The sequence below is a fragment of the Chanodichthys erythropterus genome, chromosome 4 (genome assembly GCF_024489055.1).
Source record: "Chanodichthys erythropterus isolate Z2021 chromosome 4, ASM2448905v1, whole genome shotgun sequence".
Classification (NCBI taxonomy): Eukaryota; Metazoa; Chordata; class Actinopteri; order Cypriniformes; family Xenocyprididae; genus Chanodichthys; species Chanodichthys erythropterus.
Window position 1 is genome coordinate 19222862 of NC_090224.1, and position 22460 is coordinate 19245321.

Consider the following 22460-nt stretch of genomic DNA (forward strand, 5'->3'; position numbering starts at 1 on the left):
ATTAAAAATGAAGTGTTATACCAGTATTGACTTTCATAAGACTATAAAGTGTAACGACTGTGGTTACCAGCGGTTGGAATTTGGTTACATAACGCATCATTAAAATTGTTACATATAAATGAAAAACAAAAGACCAAAAAATGCTGGACTTTTTATGGCCCCTCCAATGACTTCCAGAACATGCAAAAATAAAAGATTTTAGGCGTCTTAAGACGCGTTAAAAAACTGAACCTGTTCAAACGGAGATGCGTTTACGTGACGCAGCAGTAGGGCTGAAGTCCAGCCCGGTTCCGAGTCCGCTCCCTCTCCCGGGCTCACGGAGGAGTCACGTGTGCAGCGCTGCGAGCGAGCGAATGAGAAACGGAGAGCGGGAGAGACAGAGAGAGAGCGAATGTGCGAGGGAGGGAAAGAGAGAGAGAGAGGATAGGAGATGTTAAAAGAGACATGACAAAATATCCAAAAAGGAGACGCACGCCGTATCATGCGCGCTAAATTTGTACCCGCTGGAAATCGGGATGTCGGATCGACGGTGACGCGCATCACCCCATTTCACGGAGGAAACGATTTCGCTGGAACTTTGGAACGGAGGGTCCGCGGGGAAACATGGCCGAAGGTTACGATGCTTTTTTTTTAAAACCTCTTTTCACGTTCAGATGGGAACTCGTATTGTTGCACGCGCACTGCAGCGCTTTGTTTACGTTGTTTGTACGCGTGATGAAGAGCCATTTGAGCCAGTGGTAGTGGGGGGGGCGGGTAACGTGTGCACACCTGCCCCACGCCAGGCGGTTCACATGTACGACTACAAGAAGTTACATAGCAGCTATAGCTCTTAACTAGGCATGCTGAGCATTCGCAATGCACTACGCCATCCCAAGTAGAGTAGCTCTACTTTTCATTGACTTTCTCCAGTTTTCCAGAGGGTGGGTTTGGGTTGTAGACTAGGATGCAACGAAATATACAAGGTTAGGGGGGACAAAATGTAAAATTTTAAGAGTCTTGTCATTGAAAACCCAACATATTGATTGATCATAGTGTTTACAGTGGTTACGGCCCTGGTTGTTATAGACAAATCGGTGCGTTGAACGCGTGTTGTTGTATAGTAGTTGGTGGATTTCCCTAAGAAACGCTGCCCACGCAGACCCACGGTCAGTGAGAACAAAGTATAGGCTTGATCTCATAACCTACACAACCACGAGCATACATCACCATGGGCTTTTCTCCCTTGACCGCACAGGAGGGCCGCGCAGAGGTGGCGGGTCGGACACCGCCAGGACTCCGCCGCAGATTCTGGCTGGCTCGGGTTACTGCAAGTGGTTTAATGTCCGCATGGGGTTTGGATTTATATCGATGACCAGCAGCGAGGGGAAGACAGTGGACCCTCCACTAGACGTGTTCGTTCACCAAGTAAGTCCATTCAGCCCGTTTAAAATACTACATCTTGCTTTCACTCGTTCTCCTGACTCTTATTCACGTTATCTGTCGCATCTCATTGACATCACCAGATGTGTTCGAGGAAAGCAGAAGTAAACATGCGCTTGTGTTTTCATCTCCTGTCACTTTAAGAGCTGCACTACTCATGCCACAAACACATCTTTACTCTGGATCACCTCCATTGATATAATCACACAAACGCCGTATTAGTAGTAAACACGGAGGCATTTACGATGCAGTTCTTAAAGGATCCTTGAGACTTGATTAGGAAGAGCCCGTACACGCACAACAACCGCCTTATGCTCACAGGAACATGTCTGATAAACCTGCCAACATGTCGGAAAATCTGTCACACGTAGCACACGATGCTTTCACAATCAGACTTTTGAAGAATGGCAAGCGATTTCGGTGTGGACTGTTGTACTGAACATCATGTGCTCTCGTGTTTACATGGGTGTAGTTCAGCCCCCTTTACACAATATTTCGTCCTCTTCTCATGGACATTCACAGCTAAATCAATACGGACATATGTACTAACCGGAACTTATCCCCTTTCACCATTTTCCAAGCTTTCTATGGCACCTTAAAATAGCATATGCAGATTAAAAGAACAAAAGCATAGAGAACAAGAGGATTCATCCATTGTATTTCACACTCAAGCTCACTGCACTGTTGTTCTGCTGTCAGTTTTGCTGATTTATGCTGCTTTCTGTTACATTGTGTTCTTATTATCTGTTGGTGGTAATATGAATACTGCTGGATGTTAATGAGATGTTAAAATGGTTCCTGTGACTTAACATTTGCATTGTTACAAAACATGTCTGGATAATCCTTTAAAATCTGAAATTCAATAACAACAGCTAGTTTTCACAGGATATCTATCTATCTATCTATCTATCTATCTATCTATCTATCTATCTATCTATCTATCTATCTATCTATCTATCTATCTATCTATCTATCTATCTATCTATCTATCTATCTATCTATCTATCTATCTATCTATCTATCTATCTTTTATTATGGGTTAAACTGTATTACAATTGCTGAGCCATTTTGAAGTAAAATATATTTAGCTTTCTGGATTCATATTGTGATTCCAAACACATCATTGTCTAAAATTTTGTTGAATTATATTGTTGCATGTTGATTTGGATAAATTTGTGAATTAGTGGAATTCGATAACAGGCGAGAAAGATGCATTCATTCTAAATATACTAAATTATTTTAAATGGAGTTTTGCTGCATTATTTGCAAGATTTTTTTTTTTAGGTGAATTTCATTGATTTTTCATTTAAATTTAAATTTAATCTGAAATCTTGTGAGGACTTTATTTTTTTGTTCATGAGCTAAAACATGAACCTCTTGTGTTAGTAGCCCCCAAACCTGAGTGCATTCTGGGAAATGCAGTTCTCAAAAAAGACAAACAATACCCAGAGACACAGACAGAATGTAATGTGTGCTGTTGAGCTTAATGACATATTGATAGCTACTGCAATATAAATATATCTAATGATTATAGGGCAAATAAATAGTTAGAAAAAAGCTTATTGAAATAAAAGTTACAAATTCAACAGATTTTTCACTGAAGTGTCAGCTGACATGCACAATAAATGCACTAGTTACTATAAACTGTCGTTGTGTTAAATCTTTATGTGAAATCTGTGCTGTAACACTAACTTATAATCATGTAACATTTCCTGCATTGTATGCATTTGAGTAGTTATTGTAGGAACATCTTGTACTACTGATAAAACGGTTCTTCTGATAAGCATGAAGTAAACAATTGTATTGAATGCGTTTGGAAAATGAAGGCTGCTTTCTACTCCTGGTTTAAGCGTGTGAAAGCGCATTGATTACAGTTGTGTCTGTCATCTGGTTTTATTTTCGTTTTGTGATATTCTTGAAACATTGTACATTCGTGTGTAGTCAATCCGGTTTCTTTTTAATGTGTATGGAAATCCTGGTCTAGAGATTAGGTTGTATAATATAACGGCGATGTCCAGGTACAGATAAATCAATTTGATGATATAGCAAATGAGTTTGCACTCATGTCTCTGTGTTAGACAGACTAATAGCACAAGCAGCTGTAATCTATAACGTTTCTGATAAAGATTTGCATTTCTCTGCTGTGTAGAGGTTTGTTTGTGTTCTTTGTGTCTGCACGTACATGTGCGTTCATGCTACATTGAAACTGAAAAAGCTTTTATGCTGTGCAGGGTGTGTTGTATAGGATGTGCAGCCGTTGTGCATTGTGTTTGTGATGATAAGAGTGTACAGCTGATTATTCCCTCTGTATGTGTCTGTCGAACTCTGATATTCTGTACAGAAACAGAATGTGCTGCTACTTGAAGAGACCAGGGCGATTTGTTACAAACAAGCCAGAATTATGTGACTTACTTAACACATTATATTTCAGTAATCAGTTCATACAACCCTGCATGGGAATCGAACCCATGACCTACAGCACATGCTCAGAAACTGTGGTGCTTTCTTCTCCCTTTTAAGAGAAACTGTTTTTGAGATATAAATTGTTTTCTTTTTATTACTTTGAATTTAAACTTTATCTTTTATATTTATGTCTTGTTGATTTAAACTGAGTGACAGTGTAATTTTTTATTATAGCTCCGAAGTTGTAATTGTAAAAATAGCTATGAAAATGAATGGACAGGTTGATCTTTATTTTATTTATTTATTTTTTAAATATGTAAAGAGCATAATTGTATTAGTATTCAGCTCTTGTTGACTTAACAGCTGATTTAAATATTTTATTATATCAAATTTTTCTTATTTAAAAATAATTATAGTTTCCCTATAGACTTTTGCCATTTCTTTTTCTTCATATGAAGGAAGTAATATTAATTATTTGAGAAATAAAAGAAAGATTACAAAGAAAATACTATTTCAGTATTTCTACTTCAAAATTTCATGTTTAATTTAGTGTGTTACTTGCCAATACTTTGTAACTATTAGTGAAATTTACTAGCAATTTGAGTGAAAATTGTTTATACATTTCAGTGTAGTGTGTTAATATAATTATTTCTATAACACTTAGACTTCTTGTATTAAATTTGATAAGGCAGTTTTAAGGCAGTGCGTGTATTAATTGTACTTTTACTTGTGGTGCATGGCATGTAGATTAGTAGTTGTGTAAGTTATGAAGGAGAATGTTATAATAGCACTATTAATTCAACTATTACATCAATACAGTATCCTGTAGTCATTGACACACACAGACACACATTTCAAATCTTCTACAAATCCATGAGCTTTTTGTGTCAATCCAGGATAGAAGTGAGAGTGTGAATCGGAGGAAAAGAGAACGCATGTCTGTGTGTGATTTTGTTTGTATGTGTAAAGAGGATTTCAGTGTGCGTATATGTGTGTGTGTGTGTGTGTGTGTGTGTGGTGGGGGTTGGGGTCCTCTAACATTCTTTAAAAGAGGAATTTCGTTAAAGACAAAAAAGGGAAAGGAGGCGTGGCTTCGTCCGGCCCTCACACTCCGAATCAACGCACTGCACTGTGTGTGTGTTTCATTAGGAGCTTTGTGTTTGATTTTTCCGAACGCTGCACCTCCTGCAGGGTTTGTGCGTGTGCATTGTGTGCTTGTGAGAGTCTTCCTGCACGGATGCATATTGCTGTTTGCGCGGTGTATGATTGATCATTTTATTTATAGCTTTTGTTTGTGCAATAATGGATGTTTATGTTGTCCATTTACATTTGTTGCTCATGTGGGTGGGTTCACTTTGCACTCCTAAAAATAAAGATTCTTTATTGGCTCTGATGGCTCCATGAAGAACCTTTAACAGCCACGGAACTTTTCCAGTGCACAAAAGATTCTTTACATTTTTCAAAAAGGTTCTTTTTAACTGAAAGGTTCTTTAATGACATCACTTTTGGAACCTTTATTTTTAAGTGTTGTTTGGCATATTTATCTCTAAAAGTGAGGTAAAACTGCCTTTTAGAGATGTCTTTAACTGGAAAAATGATTTATGTAAAATTAAAATATATTTCATAATTCTTAAAATTCTAAATGTTTTCATTTAAGGTTAGAGTCTTTGGTATGTCCTTATTTACATAGCTAGTTAAGTGTGTGTGTGTGTGTGTGTGTGTGTGAGTGTGTGTTGTGAGGTCACTCTGGGCCCCTAGTGAGATTAACCTCTCATCCAGACTCCACCTCTCACTGCTGCAGATATCTGGCTCCTCCTTTAACATACATGCTCTTCTCTTCATTCTGTGTTCCACACATTTGAGTTTCTTAATTGCTGACAAAATTGCTAAAATTAACACTTATTTTTCACAACTGTTGGTAAATGTTGAAATACAAGGGGAAACTAATAATCAACACTTTATATAATTTGCCTATTTTCATTCATGCCTTTTTATATATATATTTTTTTGTGCATATGATGAGTCAAAACATTATGACCACCTGCCTAATAGGCTGTTGGTCCTCCGCGTGCTGGCAAAACAGCATCTTCCCGCCAATGAACTCTACAAGAGCCCTGAAGGTGTGCTGTGGTCTCTGGCACCAAGACATTAGCAGCAGATCCTTCAAGTCCTGTAGGTTCCGAGGTGGAGCCGGCATGGATTGAACTCGTTGGTCCAGCACATCCTACAAGATGGGGGAATTTGGAGGCCAGAGGAACACCTTGATCTCTTCATCATGTTCCTCAAACATGATGTGCAGTGTGGCAGGGTGTATTATCCTGCTGAAAGAGTCCACTGCCATCAGGAACACCATTATCATGAAGGGATGAACCTGGTCTGTAACAATGTTTTTCCCAGCCGAACATCAGAGCTTCACTCTCCCTCCACCAGCTTATCATCCCACAGTGATCCTGGTGTATCACTTCCCCAGATGGATACACGGCCATCCACGTGATGTAAAAGAAACGGCACTCATCAGACAGATGACCTTCTTTCACTGATCCAAGATCCAGTTCTAATGCTCGTGTGTCTATTGTAGATGCTTTCGATGGTAGACGGGGGTCATCATAGGCACTCTGATTGGTCTGCGGCTCCACAGCCCCATAAGCAGCATATTACTCCCATCATTCAAATTTTTGTGTGACTTGTGCCACAGTAGACCTTCTGTTGTCTCTGTCCAGACGGGATAGTCTTCTACTGCCCTTGTGCATCGATGAGTCTTGGTCGCCCAACACCGTGTCGCCGGTTTGTGGTTTGTCCCTCTTCGGACACTGTTGGTAAATTCTCACCACTGCTGACCGGGAGAAACACACAAGCCTTGCCGTTTCAGAGATACTCTGACTCCATCACTTTGCTGTAACAATTTGGCCCTTGTTAAAGTCATTTAGATCTTTATTCCTGCTCATTTCTCCTGCATCCAATATGTTGATTACGAGATTGTTTACCATCTAATCTACCCAGACCTTAATATGTGGCCTTGTTAGGAGATGATCAGTGATATTCATTGCACATTGATTGGTCATAATGTTGTGGCTCATCAGTGTATGCATGTTATATATATAAGAAGGGTTTAACAGTCAGAAAGCACTTTACGCTATTAATTATAACTTGATTTACACACAAGCAAGAAAATGGACAGGATGTAAATATAGTACATTAATAGTAAGTTAGCCATTGCTCATGATGATGTAACAGTTTGTGTACATGTGTGTGTCAACTTGATGTTCATTTTTGAACATTGTTTTTAATATTGGTTTTAACACTTTACAAAAAGGTTCATTAGTTAACTACATTGGTTAACATGAACTAATAATGAACTGCACTTCTGCAGCAATTATTTATCTTTGTTAATGTTAATTTCAATGTTAACATTAGTTAATGCACTGTGAACTAACATGAACATACAATGAACAACTGTATGTTCATTAACTAACATTAACAAAGATTAGTAAATACAGCAACACATGTATTGCTCATGGTTAGTTCATGTCAGTTAATACATTAACTAATGAACCTTATTGTAAAGTGTTACCTAATATTCTTTTGAAATTTTTAAAGAATCATACTGTAATTTCATTAAACCAACTAAACCCAATCAAATCCTTGCTAATACTCACAGATGGTTTGTGCTGCTGTTTTTTCTCTCAAAATGCCTGGTTTTGTAATTTTTATTTTTTTTTGTAAGGATTTTTACAAAAGATTACTAGGATGGAAAGTGAAACTGAGAACTCTAATTGAATTACTAATCAAAACAATATTTTCAAGGAAACATGTTTTGTTTGAAACATTTTGATTAGATAAAGTAAAAATGTTGGAACAGCAGGGGGGGGGTTCATTTTTTTTTAATTAGTTTTAATGTTTTATAACACACTGCAAAAAATCTGCTTAAACTAAGGTTTATTTACAATTCAGTATACTCCCCATTTAATATTAATATCATATTTTTATGTATAGTAATAAATGTAAATGTATTTTTATTTTCTATAATAGTAGTTGTGACAGAAAATAAACTTAGTATAAATGTATTATCTTTTTAAAAGATAAAAATCATATTAGTAAGGTCTATCTCGTATGTTAAAACATGAAAATTTGCTGCATAACAGGAATGACCCAGAACATGTTCATTATCAGTTATCATTTCTTTCTCATTTGCTGCTGATGTCATTTTATCCTGATTTTATTTCATTAGGTTTTACATTTTTTCAGATTCTGTTTTCATCTAAAATTTAGCAGACTCTGCTTCTACTTGAGCATTGTTTTTTTCTCCTTAATTTTATTCTCACATTCACTTTTTCTTTTCTTTACCTCTTTCCTTTTCTTAGATCTCAGTTTCTTCTCCATTTGTTCAGTTCTTCATTTCTCCATCTCAACAGAAGCAGCAGGTCACATGACTTCCTCCTTCAGCTCTGCCCATATTAGGCGTGAGTGTGTGGGTGGAGCCAGCTGCCGATCTGACACAAACAATTGCTCACTTTTTGAGAGTTTAGTCATAGCTTTGTAGTACTGAAATCTAATTATCATTTCATTATTTTTTTGCTACTTTAAATGTATTATTTTGTAATATTTTTATTGAATATGTATTTTTATTTATTGAATAAATATTCTATATTATATCAATATATATATATTTTATTAATGCCTGGCTCTCATTGGTTGAATTGTGAAAAGTGTCTTGCTAGTTGCTTTTAAAAGAAAATGTGCCGAGAGTACAAATGTTAAATGTAAATATGAAGTGTGTTCAGTTTAGAATTGTTTAAAATCTTGAGTCAAATGGTTTGGATCAATAAGAAAAAGGCAACGTAAACCAGAGCACCAAATCTATGATTTATTTTTCTTTTTTAAAGAGTGGTTTATGTTTGTTTTTCAAAAAATAAGCAAACTTTCAGTAAGAGACAATAAGTTAAAATGACTGTTTAAGGTTTGATTTGTTAACATTAGTTAACTACATTAACTACATAGAACAAACAATACTTCTACGGCATTTATTAATCTTAGTTAATGCTAATCTCAACATTTACTAATACATTTTTAAGATGCAGTTAATGCACTTTGAACTAACATGCACATTTATATTAACTAACATTTAACAAAAGGTTAATAAATGCTGTAAATATATATTTTTCAATGTTAGTTCATGTTAGTTCTGTATAAACTAATGTTAACAAATCAGACCTTATTGTTTAGTGTAACCTAAATGTTTTTCAGTATGTTTTATTATAATAAACACAAAGTAGCAAATGCTGACAAACAGCAATGGTTCATGTTTTTTTTCCTAAACTGTAGTTTTGATTTAGTTTTTAATTTTCTGTGTATATCCATTTTAAGTCTCCATTTAAATTATGAATTAACAAACATAAAATCAATGTCAGTATTTAAATCATCTCTTTGAATGAATTGCTTCTGTTCTTTTTAAATGTTTTGTTCTTATAGAATTTAATTCTGTAAACTCACACGTTTAAAAACAGCATAATCATCCTCAAACTCAAAGGCATTTCTAGAATGTAAAATTCATTGTATTTCTTTTAGAAGTAACTTGACCGTGTGCACTTTACACACAACGTTAAGAGCTCCTCACACACACACACACACACACACACACACACACACACACACACACACACACACACACACACACACACACACACACACACACACTGAGCTCATATCCGGCTGCTATCAGGTGTGTGTGTAGAGTGATGTAGTGTGTGTCAGCAGATCAAATACTGCGTGTGCGTCTTGTAGTCGGTGCAGAAGTGTGTTGTTAATTTAACGCAGGGAAACGGGATGCTGGTGTGTGTGTGTGCATGTTTGAAGGGGGTTGGGCAGGGGTCAGAGGTCACTGTGAAGGATGAAAACATGTGGAGGAGGGGTGATGTGGAATACGTCCAGCCCTTTGGTGGCGCTCTCTGTATTTCTCTCTCTTGCTTTCCGTCTTCCGTCTCTTGTGCATTTTCCTGCAATATGACACACATCTTCTCCTGTACTCACAGATTATGTTCCACAATTCTGCTTTTTTTTTGGATGAATTATCAGTAACATGAAGGGCCTCTTCCTGATCGCAGCGCTTCTCTCTGAACTTTCACCTGGAAATAAGAGCATAAATATAAAATATTCGTTAATCAACCTGGTCTGCACTTATCAATTTAGACTTAATCACATTTTAGAACAGAGCACTAGTTAGTTCACATTATAGAATCATTTTAATAAAACAAAAATTCACATATTTGTATATAAAAAGCATTTACAGTTTATTCTCACAGTACACATCCAATTATATATCACTCTATAAAATAGCCGTAAAAAAAGAAACAAATCTACACAGCAAAATACCGTTTTCCACAGTTTTGAAACGGTAATATACCGTAAATACAATGCATTCTGAGTAATTGTCATTTTTGAGAAAGTGGCAAAAACAACACATTCTGGGTAATACTTGTCATTTTCGAGAAAGTAGCCTATAGGTTACTAATTAAATTACCCAGAATGCATTGTTTTCACGGTATATTACTATTTCAATGGAAAACGGTATTTTACTGTGTAACTTTTTTCTTTTCACTCCTTTTTTTTAGAGTGTAGATGTTTGTTTTTGTGTGTATTGTGTCTTTTTACCAAGGTCTTATTAAGAATCTTATTAACTGTAACTATTTGTGCTGTTTAGATTTTAATATTTCCACAGAAATTCTCATTCATGTTATGGGTTTTTAATTTCTCCCCATCATAAGAGTTAAATCACAATGTTTTTGTGCCCATTATGTCAATTATGAGAAACTAAATGCATTATTTTTCCCAAAAGGCTGTATTTAATGTGAACACAAAAGTGTTTCTGCTCCATACACACTTAAAAATAACATTTCCAAAAGGGAAGAACCATTTTTGGTTCCTCAAAGAACCTTTCAGTCAACAGTTCTTAAAAGAACCATTTTTGTTCTTAGTGTGAAGCACATTTTAAAAATCTAAAGAACCTTTTTTACTCTAAAGAACCTTTTGTGGAATGGAAAGATTCCATGGATGTTAAAGATGTTAAATAACCTTCATAAGTAAGAGCTGATGCTACAAAAACAAATGAGCTGAAGACAGTGTGTATTTACTGGAAATATCATTCAACAATGCTGATATGTAGACATTTATCTAGTGATTTTAATCAGATATGTCGATTAATACATTTTCCATCATTTGTTACGGTGGTGTTGATCTATTGACTAAACGTGATGCTTATAGAGGAATGTAAATGCTCACACCAGAGAGATGAGAATACTCATTACTGCGCTTTTTCTCTTGCGTTTGATTCATGCATTGTGTTACTGCTGTTTCAATTGAATGAATAATTGAAATGTAAATCATATGATCATGTACCGTATGCGACAAAGCCTTGTAGAGATAGTTTTCTGTTGCAGCAGTATCCAAAATAATCAGCTGTGTTCATGTATTTGGAATCACAATTATTGTTTTAAATTACTAAAATTAATATTACTTGAAGCGTGTGTCAAAGTTGCAAACATATAGATATATCTTCAGTATTTATTGTATAATTTTGATGTGTGTTTTGTAGTATTAATTGTATTGTATTTGAACAGTAAATCAACTCTAATATATAACGATGACACATTTACTGTGCAACACAACAGCTAAATTGTTAGAATCGATCTTAAATTGCAGATGTGCAGATTTTGTGATGATTTTATTTGTAAGAAATTACATTTCAGTTTCAAATGAACAGGCTTGCATTGCTGATCATGTTTTTCTCAGGGTCTTCAGTTTGCATTTATAATGTTAAAAAACGTTTTAGTTTATTCAAATCATTAAATTAATAAAGACATGCTGATGGTAAATATTGTTCAAGCATAAACTGCTTTTGATGTTCCTCTTTTGGATAAAAGCATCTGACGGATGGATGGTTTGGATTTCTAATACGTTTTCACCCATTGTATCACGTTCATCGAAATTGTATTTTACTGTAAAACACTAAGTCATACATATTTTTTATGTAACGAGTATTTGCAACCATATTTGCATGTTTGTATGACAGTTCAGATATTAAACATGTAGAAGCTGAAAAGAATATCACAGGGATCATATATGATGCTTTTTATTGTCCTTTTTTAAAGAATCTATTTTTGTGGTATGAACTTGTACATTTCATAAATTCTAATTAAAAAGTTAGTTAATGTTTAAGCAGTTAGTTTAAAGACAGTTAAAACAAAGTTGAAGTTACACTAATATTTGGTGTAATTAAACTAAAACGAATGTTATTTGCTCTTCCTTAATATTTGTAATATTCTGACATTAGCAAATGGTATAGTCACTCAACTTTACATTAAGTATAATCAAATTGGCTGTAAAAGTCATTTTAACTGAAATTATATTGAACTGACTCAAAAAATAAGTTGAATCTAGTATAACTAATAAAAAGAGTTGTAATTGCGAAACCATTTTGAAGAGTTATGTAATGTAAAAACATGTTGTTTTGACTTAATGATCATAAGATTTTTTTTTTTTTTTTTTACAGTATACATATATTTAAATAAGCAAAAATCTGTTTTTGATGTTAGCAATAAGGTGCTAAAATTATGCATTTTACACTACAAAAGTGATCAAATGTGTTTTTAAACATTGCTTTTGTAATGCAGGTTAGGAGAATATTGACAGATCTGAAGCTGTTGTTTTTTCTAGTACTTAGAAAATCTCTCTTTTCTTTTCTTCTCTTTTCCCCGATAGATGATTATTATATGACATTAAATGTTTATGGATATCTCTATAGATATGACTGACCTGTTTGATATTTATAGACTAAATAAGTACGTTTCAATGTGTATTAAATGAAACGTGTGTGTGTGTGTTTAGAGTAAGCTGGTGATGGAGGGTTTCAGGAGTCTTCGGGAGGGCGAGCAGGTTGAATTCACCTTCAAGAGGTCGAGTAAGGGTCTGGAGTCGCTCAGGGTCACGGGGCCCGGCGGGGGCCCATGCTCGGGCAGTGACCGACGCCCCAAAGGGAAGGCCCCGCCCCTCAAACGCAAACCAAAGGGAGACCGGTGAGTGCGCTGAGCATGATGGGATATGTAGTTTTACGTTATTTTCAGTTATTCACATGGTGGTTCAGATATTCACAATTCACAGTATTTGATCTGCATAAATTAAATATGGAAATACACAAATGGTTCTATGTGTGTAATACTGTAAGTTCTACACTAAATGCTATCTTGCTGGACACATGTAATTTTAGTTTTATTCGTTATAGCTCATCTTTAGCAGATGCCACTAATAACAGTAGTGCTATGTTAGTAGCATATATTAGATAATTGTAACTAAGTTTTTAAATCTTAGCTGATTTAAAATTGTAAAACACCTTTTACACATGTGGGTCAAAGACATTTAGATGTCCGCATCAATAGAAATTTACTAAAGTATATATACATAGAAAGCACATTAAATGCAAAACATGTACTTTCAAATAAGGTTTCAAATAAGTTTTGTGAGAATAAAATGTCAACATGTCGGTGAAATAATGTTCCATTGTCATTCGGTGTAACACTAATATTTATGTTCATAATTATTTTGACCTGTACTTATTGAAATATATAAAAGAATAAGTGAACATACTAAATTTTATTGCATTTTAAATGAGTAAACAATTATTGCTGACAAATGGGCAAAACCTAGGATAGTGGCAAAGTGCATTTAAAAATGCAAAATTACAAGGAATTAGCATTTGGGCTAGAAGTAATTAGTCTTTAATATGGCATAAATTGATTTTTTTTTTTTTTGTTGTAAATATCCCTGACAAGAGTGTTACACTGAATGACATTTAGTGGGTGTCTTCTGTAAATCATGGTATAATAAGATATTTAATTTTTGCTCAGAAAAACAAACAAATTAACTAGACCCTTTCTGATGTATTGAAAAACAATACAAACTTATTGTTTTGATGCTTGAAACACCTTTTTTCGTCTCTGACCCATGTAAAAAAATCTTATGTTTTCACATTTTAATTTTATCTCTTAATGTTTACTTTCTGTAAACTCGTGTTACTGTTCATCACTGAATGCTAATCTCGTTTAATTTACTTTTGTTAAGGTTTGTATTTGCAAAAGTATATTTATAATGCTACAAAAGTAAAATAAATTGTTTAGCCACAAAAGGAACTGATCTACAGTCTAGCAAACACTTTAAACAAATTACTTGATGTTTTAATTAAATTTTTTTATTTTAAATGTTTTAAAATTCTATAAAAATCACATGGTAATAAAATCATTATGCAGTGAATGCAGAAAATAGAGCAGGGGAATTATATAATTACATACTGCACTTACGATTAAATGTCTTTATAAAAATAAGTTTATTGTATGCTTCTTGTACACAGGATTATTTATTCAAAATCTTTTATTTTTTATCAAACTTGCTGCTTTTTGATTTTTTTGATTTTTTTTTTTTTTTAAATATTCACATTAATTAAATGGCATGGTTCTCCTTTCTCTGTGTAAGAGAATCAATTACAGTATTGATGATGTTTTGTGAAGCCACATGAACATTACATTACAGCAAGTATTTTGAATGTAGATGGGTCATAGTTTGGTTTCGCCAAATGCTTTTCTGTTCATGACTTGCATTGATTGCGAGTCTGTCTTCTACTTCCTGTTTCCATGGTGATCAGAGCAAAAAAAATACAAACTGAATAAGTCTTTTCAGTCTGTTGTGTTTAAGCTATTTATAAGTATGTACGTGCATGTGTGTGGGTGAGCGCTTTATCATATAGTCTGGCCCTATGGATGTGGTAAGAAAAAGGTGGTCATGAGATGATGGATGGTAATTAAAGATGAGCTCAAGCTTGAATTGGTGCTTTAACATATGAACATATTCTTAAATTCTTTAATCTAAAAAGTTCTTTATCTGTTTGAAAGAAAACAAGTACATTAGGACAAAACTGGCTCATAATGTTGAGAGCGATGCATCCTTTTTTTCATTAAAGTCATTGAAGAACTGATTTAAAATGGGAACTTATCAATGAAAGTGTAAATTTAACTTATGTCAGTTTATCAGTTTAAATACAATAATCTTGCCTGTATTTTCATTGAATATTGAGATGATCTGTACCTGAAAATTCAAGATGATTAATGATAAAATTATGAGGTTAATGAAAATTTTTAGCTTAGATTAATAGTCTTTTATATCAAGTAATTGTTGCTTTTAATAGTTCTTCGTATCTGAGTCTGGATGTTATAAGGAAAATTATACTGTTGAGATTTACAGATTTTTATGCAAAGTGTTACCTTTTATTTTTAAAGGGTTAGTTCACCCAAAAATGAAAATTCTGTCATTTACTCACCCTCATGTCATTCCAAACCCATAAGACTTTTGATATTTTTAATAAAATCTGAGAGATTTCTGACCCTCCGTTGACAATCTCACAACTAGCACTTTGACGCTTCAAAAAGTTCATAAAGACATCGTAAAAAATGACCCATATGAATTGAGCAGTTTAGTCCAAATTTTCTGAAGAGACTTGATCGCTTGATATGATGAAAAGATTGAATTTAGGCTTTTATTCACATATAAACATTAATCAGCGAACATAAAAGTTGCAAGTTGTGTAGACTGTCAATGAAGGGACATAAATCTCTCAGATTTCATTAAAAGTACCTTTTTTTCTGTTCTGAAGATGAACGAAGGTCTTACGGGAGTGGAATGACATGAGGGTGAGTAATTAATTGCAGAGGTTTATTTTTGGGTGAACTAACCCCAGCATCCACGTTTTCCTCAAGTACTTATTGTTTTTAAATGTGTATGAGGTGCTCAAGTTAGTGTAGAGACAACATGGAACTGCTTTCAATAAAATCAAAATGGTGATAAAATAATTCGCATTTACACGCGTTTAGATTTGTGCAGCACTGATTTGAGCTCAGTTTCGTCAAGTTCGTGTTTGTCTAATAGAGCAAGCAGACATGATTATCTGCTGCTGAACCACGCCGCCACCTAGAGGCTGAAAACACTCAGTGCAGATACACGAGCGACTGACGCGGAAATGTAGGGGAGACTTTTTTTATTTTATTTTTATTTCGCATAGATATCTATAAAGACAAAAGGCCAATTTAATCAAATGCTTGTTTATTTATTTATGTTGGTTTCAAACATTTACTTCGAAACCCTATTAAATTAGAAGGCAACCCTTTATTTTAAGATGACATAGTTGCATGTACTCACTACAATTATAACGGTAAATTATGCATAATAATTACAAACAACTAACCCTAACCTTAACCTATAGTAAATACTATGTTGCTATATTAATATTATTCAATACTTATTTGTTTAACTGTGTAAAAGTGTAACCCTCCCTTTTGTGGGAGACGAGTTGTTTCATTTTAATGCATTTTAACAACTATGATTTCTTTTGGCCAAAACAATAGATGGTATGTAATGTATCCATTTCCATTTTTCAGTTTTATGATTTTTAAAATTATTACTTTACCTATAATTAATTGAAGATTTTAATTTAAATAGTCTAGTAATACTGACATAACTTATTTTCTCGAGATGCATATTGAATATTAGTAGAGCACAATGTGAGAGACATTTAAAAGTTTTGTAAGAAATAATTTGCCTGTTACACCAGTAATATGTAGCTTAATATATCAAAGCCGCTACTCTTTCTGTCACAAACACACACCATGGGTTTTCGTGTTTAATGGAGATTCTCCATAGATGTAGCGATTTTTATACTGTACAAACGTTATTCTAACCCTAACCCTACCCATCACAGAAAACTTTATGCATTTTTACATTTTCAAAAACATCACTTTATGATTTATAAGCTGTTTCCTTATGGGGACCAAAAAATGTTCCCACAAGGATTTTGGATATTGCCATCTTTGTGAGGAATTACTTGTGCCAGTAACGGAGGGCTTACTAGGAACACACACACACACACACACACACACACACACACACACACACACACACACACACACACACACACACACACACACACACACACACACACATATACACATATACACACACATATACACACACACATACACACACATATACACACACACACACACACACACACACACACACATGCACATTAGTGGTACAGAGAGATCTGATTTGCTATATTTAGAGCTTTAATGTCATTTCCTACTCTCTTGTTTCTATGCACCGGAATTTCCTTGGCAACGGCTCTATTCTATGGTAACATATAATGTTTCTTATAACTACTAGACAATTCCTCATGCTCACAGTAACTCAGTTTCCTCATATCTAAGAAAAGTAGCATGGAAAACAATATTCTTGCATCTTATTTGTAATTTTTTTGTGGCTGTAAATCATACAATGTGTAATTTCTTTTACATTTTAATAGCTATATGAATTATTGGGCCGAGCCTATTTATTACTTCTATGATAAACTGTGGTTATTAAATACTGCAGTGCTTATTTTCTATGACAACAAATGAACTGCCACTTTTTGAGTATTTCTCTGAAGGAGCTTTGTTATTGGAGTAAGTCTTGTCCTGTACTGCCACCTAGTGACCAACACTGGTTTTGAGTTCATCTCAGGAAAAACCTCCATGTCACATTTCAAATTCTAAGAAATAATGTAAAGAAGCTTGTTCTTAGGACCATAACGACCATTTTGCGCATTATTTTCTGAACAATTAAACAAATTTTCGTCCATAATTTTCTTTGGCATAATACATCTGTATGTTTTTTTTATGGGAATTCCCTTTATTACAAGAAGTACAAACATGATGCATTATATTTTGTTTGCTTTCTGCATCTGGTTAATTGTCATGAAGTAATGTTATAATGCACATTTTGTTTAATTTTCTCCTTGCAAAATATAATTTCTGGTCTCGATCAGCAATAACATCAAACTCAATGCATGGTAATATAAAAAGTAAAAATGAATTTTTAATTATCAGAGCTAATGCATGTCAACTAATGTATTTGTATTTACAAATGCTTGTAATAATTAAGATTTTTTTTTGTTTTTCAAAGTCTCTTCTGCTCACCAAGCCTGCATTTATTTGCAGTAAAACAGTAATATTGTGAAATATTATTTCAGTTTCAAATAAACGTTTTCTATCTGAGTATATGTTAAGATGTAATTTATTCCTGTGATCAAAGCTGTATTTTCAGCATCATTACTCCAGTCTTCAGTGTCACATGATCCTTCAGAAATCATTCTAATATGCTGATTTGCGGCTCAAGAAATATTTCTGATTATTATCAATGTTGAAAACGGTTACTGCTTCATATTATTATGGTTAAAAACGTGATATGCTACATTCAAGAGTTGGAGCTAAGTAAAAAGAAATGTAGAAAAGAAATTCACTAAATTGATTGAAAGCGACCGTAAAGATATTCATAATGTTAAAAACAAAAAATCTATTTCAGTTGAATTCTTTTCTTTTGAACTTTCGATTCATCAAAGAGTCCTGAAAAAAAAATGCATCAGGGTTTCCACAAAAAATGTTAAGCAGCAAAAACGTTTGAACATTGATGATAATAAGAACCATTATTAGGCATATTACATTGATTTCTGAAGGATCATGTGACACTGAAGACTGGAGTAATGATGCTGAAAATTCAGCTTTAATCACAGTAAATAAATTACATTTTAACATATTTTCAAATAAAAAAAGTTTTCACAATATTACTGTATTCTTGACAAATAAATGCAGCCTTGGTGAGCATAATACACTAAAAATTATTTTAAAAAATTATATTTATTCCAAACACTAGTGTAAGTGCTAATCAGCCTCTCTGATTTTTCTGCTGCACCTAATAATATCTAAATGTAATAAAGCAAGATAAATCCAATTTTATTTGATCGCACATTTTAGGAGTATCATTTCTATAATGCTTTAATGTAAATAAGCAATTTTTCCTCATTCTGCAGGTGTTATAACTGTGGAGGTCTGGACCACCACGCTAAAGAGTGTGGCCTTCCGCCCCAGCCAAAGAAGTGTCACTACTGTCAGAGTGTCACACACATGGTGGCCCAGTGTCCCCACAAGAGGGCGCTGTCCCCCTCCACGTCTCAGGACCCCCAACGGCCCTCCACCTCAGCTCAGTCCCAGGAAGAGGAGAGCCGGTCAGGCTCGTCCCCCCGCGAGGGCCCGTCGTCCTCCCCGGAGGAAGCATCTCAACGGGGGAGTCACTCCCAGCGCTGGAGGAAAAGCTGGGACTGAAATCCACCTCCCTCGCAAGACCCGAAATCATCTACCTCACATGGCCGGGTCAGAGAGGAGACCCTCCCTTCCCGTGCAGCTATGGTATCAGCCAATGGGGTGTGTGTACATGTGTGGGTTCTCACTGAGCAATCACAACAAACTCTGCGACTGACGTGCGTTTTGGAGCGAGTGTGTTTGAAGTAAAACTTACAAGGCAAAATAGATTAAGAAAAACAGGAACCATGAAGTCAACAAAATTTGCAGTTTGGAAGCCATTTTTCCTCCATAATGCGAGTGAAACCGAAGTAGAACTGTAAGGAGGGATTTTTTTTTTTATCCGTTAGGAATTGATTTGCTTTCTTAATTTATGTTCCTCATCCTAAAGTGAACATTTTATGTGTGCATGTAATCACAAAGATAACTTTCCTCTGAGACCTTTGAATGGTAGCGTGTCACGGTTTCCATAAAAAATAAAGCAGCACAACAGTTTTCAACACTGATAATAATCAGAAATGTTTCTTAAGCAGCAAATTCCATTCAAAAAATAAATTACATTTTTAAAATAGAAAACAGTTCTTTTAAATGTTATTAATATTTCACAATATTACTGTCTGAAATACCTTCAGAGGAAATGTAAATGTTATATTACCTTTGTAATAACACCCACAGATAAAACATTCACTTTAAGATCAAGAACATGCATTAAGGAAGGAAAAATGATCAAGTTTGATTTCATGTTGACTTTAAACCAGATTCAGACATAATGACAAAGAAAACTGAGTTCTCTAGCATTTTCAATTGCTCACAGTCAGGCTCACGTCAAAATTTAAAGGATTTGTTATGGCTGGGGTGGATATAGCCACACTCAGTATATCTTATCAATGATATTATTATGAGGGTATAGAGGAAAGTTTTTTTCATGTGTGGGTGAATGGTTTTTATATGTGGCTCTCAGATCAGGTGCTGTTCACCATCTGATCTTAAATTTACTAAGAGTTTGTAACAATTCAAGACTAAGAGCTAAATTAACTTCAGCCAGAGAGGACTAACTAACTGATTTAAACATATTGGCATTGTTTAGCTGCAGTGTAAATCTGTCTTTTGCTTTATCACAGGCTGTTCCACAGCTCACGGTGATAATTTAAGGCATTAATATATGTTGAAATACTATAAATGTTGAAGTGTAATTTATATAGAGCGCGTAGGTAGATGAAGTAAATTCTTTATGATGGCATTTTGATTTGATCCCTCTCCTCCTCCATGCATCTCAGCCTCACTGAAAGTGATCATCTTATGGAAGATGTGATGCTACTTTCAGCACCAGAATTACCGTAATGATGAGATTCTGTCCGGAGAGAAATTGTTCAAGTGTGTCTTACCCTGAATTGCAAATTGGAAAATCATACAAGCTTAATTTTCTCTCATTGTGATGTCATGTAAAAAGTAGGGCTGCACGATATATCGCATGAGATTGTCACGCGCATTTCGTCAGTAAAGCCGGTTCCCTGATTACCGTTAAATCTCCATCACCTGCTTTTAAATGGAGCGGCATTTAATAGACAGAGCCGTAGATCACTGAAAAGCCACGTAATATCGCGTTCATTATCGAAGGCGATTCATCTGCGATATGAACGCGATATTGCGTGGCTTTTCATTGAACTACGGCTCTGTCTATTAAATGCCGCTGCATTTGAAAGCAGGTGATGGAGATTTAGCGGTAATCAGGGAACCGGCTTTATTGATGAATTGCGCGTGACAATCTCATGCGATATATCGTGCAGCCCTAGTAAAAAGAACCAAAAATTATAGCGGCCTTAATTTTTTTTGTTTTTGTTCTCGGATGTGAATAATGGTGAATTATTGTAGTAGGTCATTGAAGCATTTTGCGATCATCAATAACAGCTGCGCATAATCCATTGTAGGCTATACTTGATATAAGTAGGCTGCACTTAAGTTTTGATGCTATTGATCCTCAAAATGGGCATATATTGTTGCATTAGTAGTTTGTTGTTATGTTTCTTCTGGAACAACTAATTACTAAACAACTGTTATAAAAATTGGGCTGCACACATCAGTACAAAAAATTTGGTGTAGGATTTACTTTAAAGGTGCTGTATGTAATTTTTTTTGACTGTACTAAAGCATAAAAATACCATATATGTTAGCAGATATTTAGGAAGCATGCCAAGTTCACATGGGCCTACTTGTTTTACTTTGAAATGTGCGTTCCATGTCGGAATGTTTCTTTTTGTTTTGGTCCGTGTGACCCCGCCCACTGCCAATTTACCCAATAGTATTTCGACAGTATTGGTGAAAAAAATCGTATTGCAGACAATGGAAGCCAGCAAACAAACTGGGTCAGGGATCGCAGATTCTACCCGACCTAAAAGCCCTGGCATCCATCTAAAAAGCTCTATAAACGGGAGCATATTAAAATGCAGATAAATCAATTCATCAACTTACAGGGCCCTATCATACACCCGGCGCAATGCGGCATGACACAAGTGTTTTTTGCTAGTTTCAACCTGACGTTTTCATGTCCTGCACCACGTTGTTTAAATAGCAAATGCATTTGCGCCCATGCACGTGCTGGTCTGAAATCGAGGTGTGTTCAGGTGCATTGTTGGGGTGTTGCTATTTTGAGACAACTGAAAACGAATGCACCATTGACCAACTGAAACCTGCTCAATGGCACGATATTTTTTTTTTTTATTTAAAGAGTGCGTTACTAATATGCGCCTACAGGCGGGTGCACAACGCACGTACACTCTGCTTATTACATTTCAGCAACACACAAACCTGCCAAATATTAAAAATAAAAGGGTTACAATGTAAAAGATTATTATTATTATTGTGTACATAAAGGTAAAAATGCTATGGTGGAATCCGGCTTTTCCCGTAGATGGTCTGCTCGTGTGCTTTAACATCGCGCAGATCCATTTCCTTGGTAGAGAAGTGTTCAGTTTTGCCGCTTGCAAATTCCACCATATATATAGCGAATCCGCCCTGGCGCGAGCGCAACTGGCTTTTAAAGGGAATGGGATATGAGACTCTGATTGGTTTATTGCATGTTACACCCAAAACACACCTATTACTCATTAAAGGTGCTACAGAGGATGTTTTCGACGACTGAGAAACCAAAGACCAAAGCGCATGCGTAAGAACAGCCCCCCTCCTTCACAGCCCATTTCAAGGGAGCGCCTCCCAAAACTCGTGCACAAGTATTGGAACACGAGTGTTTACCACCGGCATTCGCTGTGTCATGTTAGTGGATTCATTATGTCGGACTCACCGCAGGTAACTCATAATCTGCAGTTGTAACTCCTGACAATAACATTGCATGCGGCGCCTGTGGAGTGTGGAAAGTTACTGGAGCGCGCAGCTGCGCTCGTCTCTCACAAGGAACGTCACGGCAGTGATTGACAA

At 35.2% G+C, this 22460-nt stretch overlaps 1 protein-coding gene across 2 annotated transcripts; it reads left to right on the plus strand.

Annotated features, from left to right (window-relative positions):
- Positions 1 to 411: 411 nt before the first annotated feature.
- lin28b (lin-28 homolog B (C. elegans)) lies at positions 412 to 20535 on the plus strand. Of its 2 annotated transcripts, none has more exons than XM_067383286.1 (4): positions 412 to 1145; positions 1235 to 1404; positions 12703 to 12890; positions 18761 to 20535. In XM_067383286.1, exons 2-4 carry the CDS (start codon positions 1327 to 1329, stop codon positions 19050 to 19052), a joined length of 558 nt encoding a protein of 185 aa, XP_067239387.1. In that variant the 5' UTR covers positions 412 to 1145; positions 1235 to 1326; the 3' UTR covers positions 19053 to 20535. The 2 variants fall into 2 exon arrangements, with proteins under 2 accessions (XP_067239387.1, XP_067239386.1); XM_067383285.1 differs by having other exon boundaries at positions 412 to 613.
- Positions 20536 to 22460: the final 1925 nt, after the last annotated feature.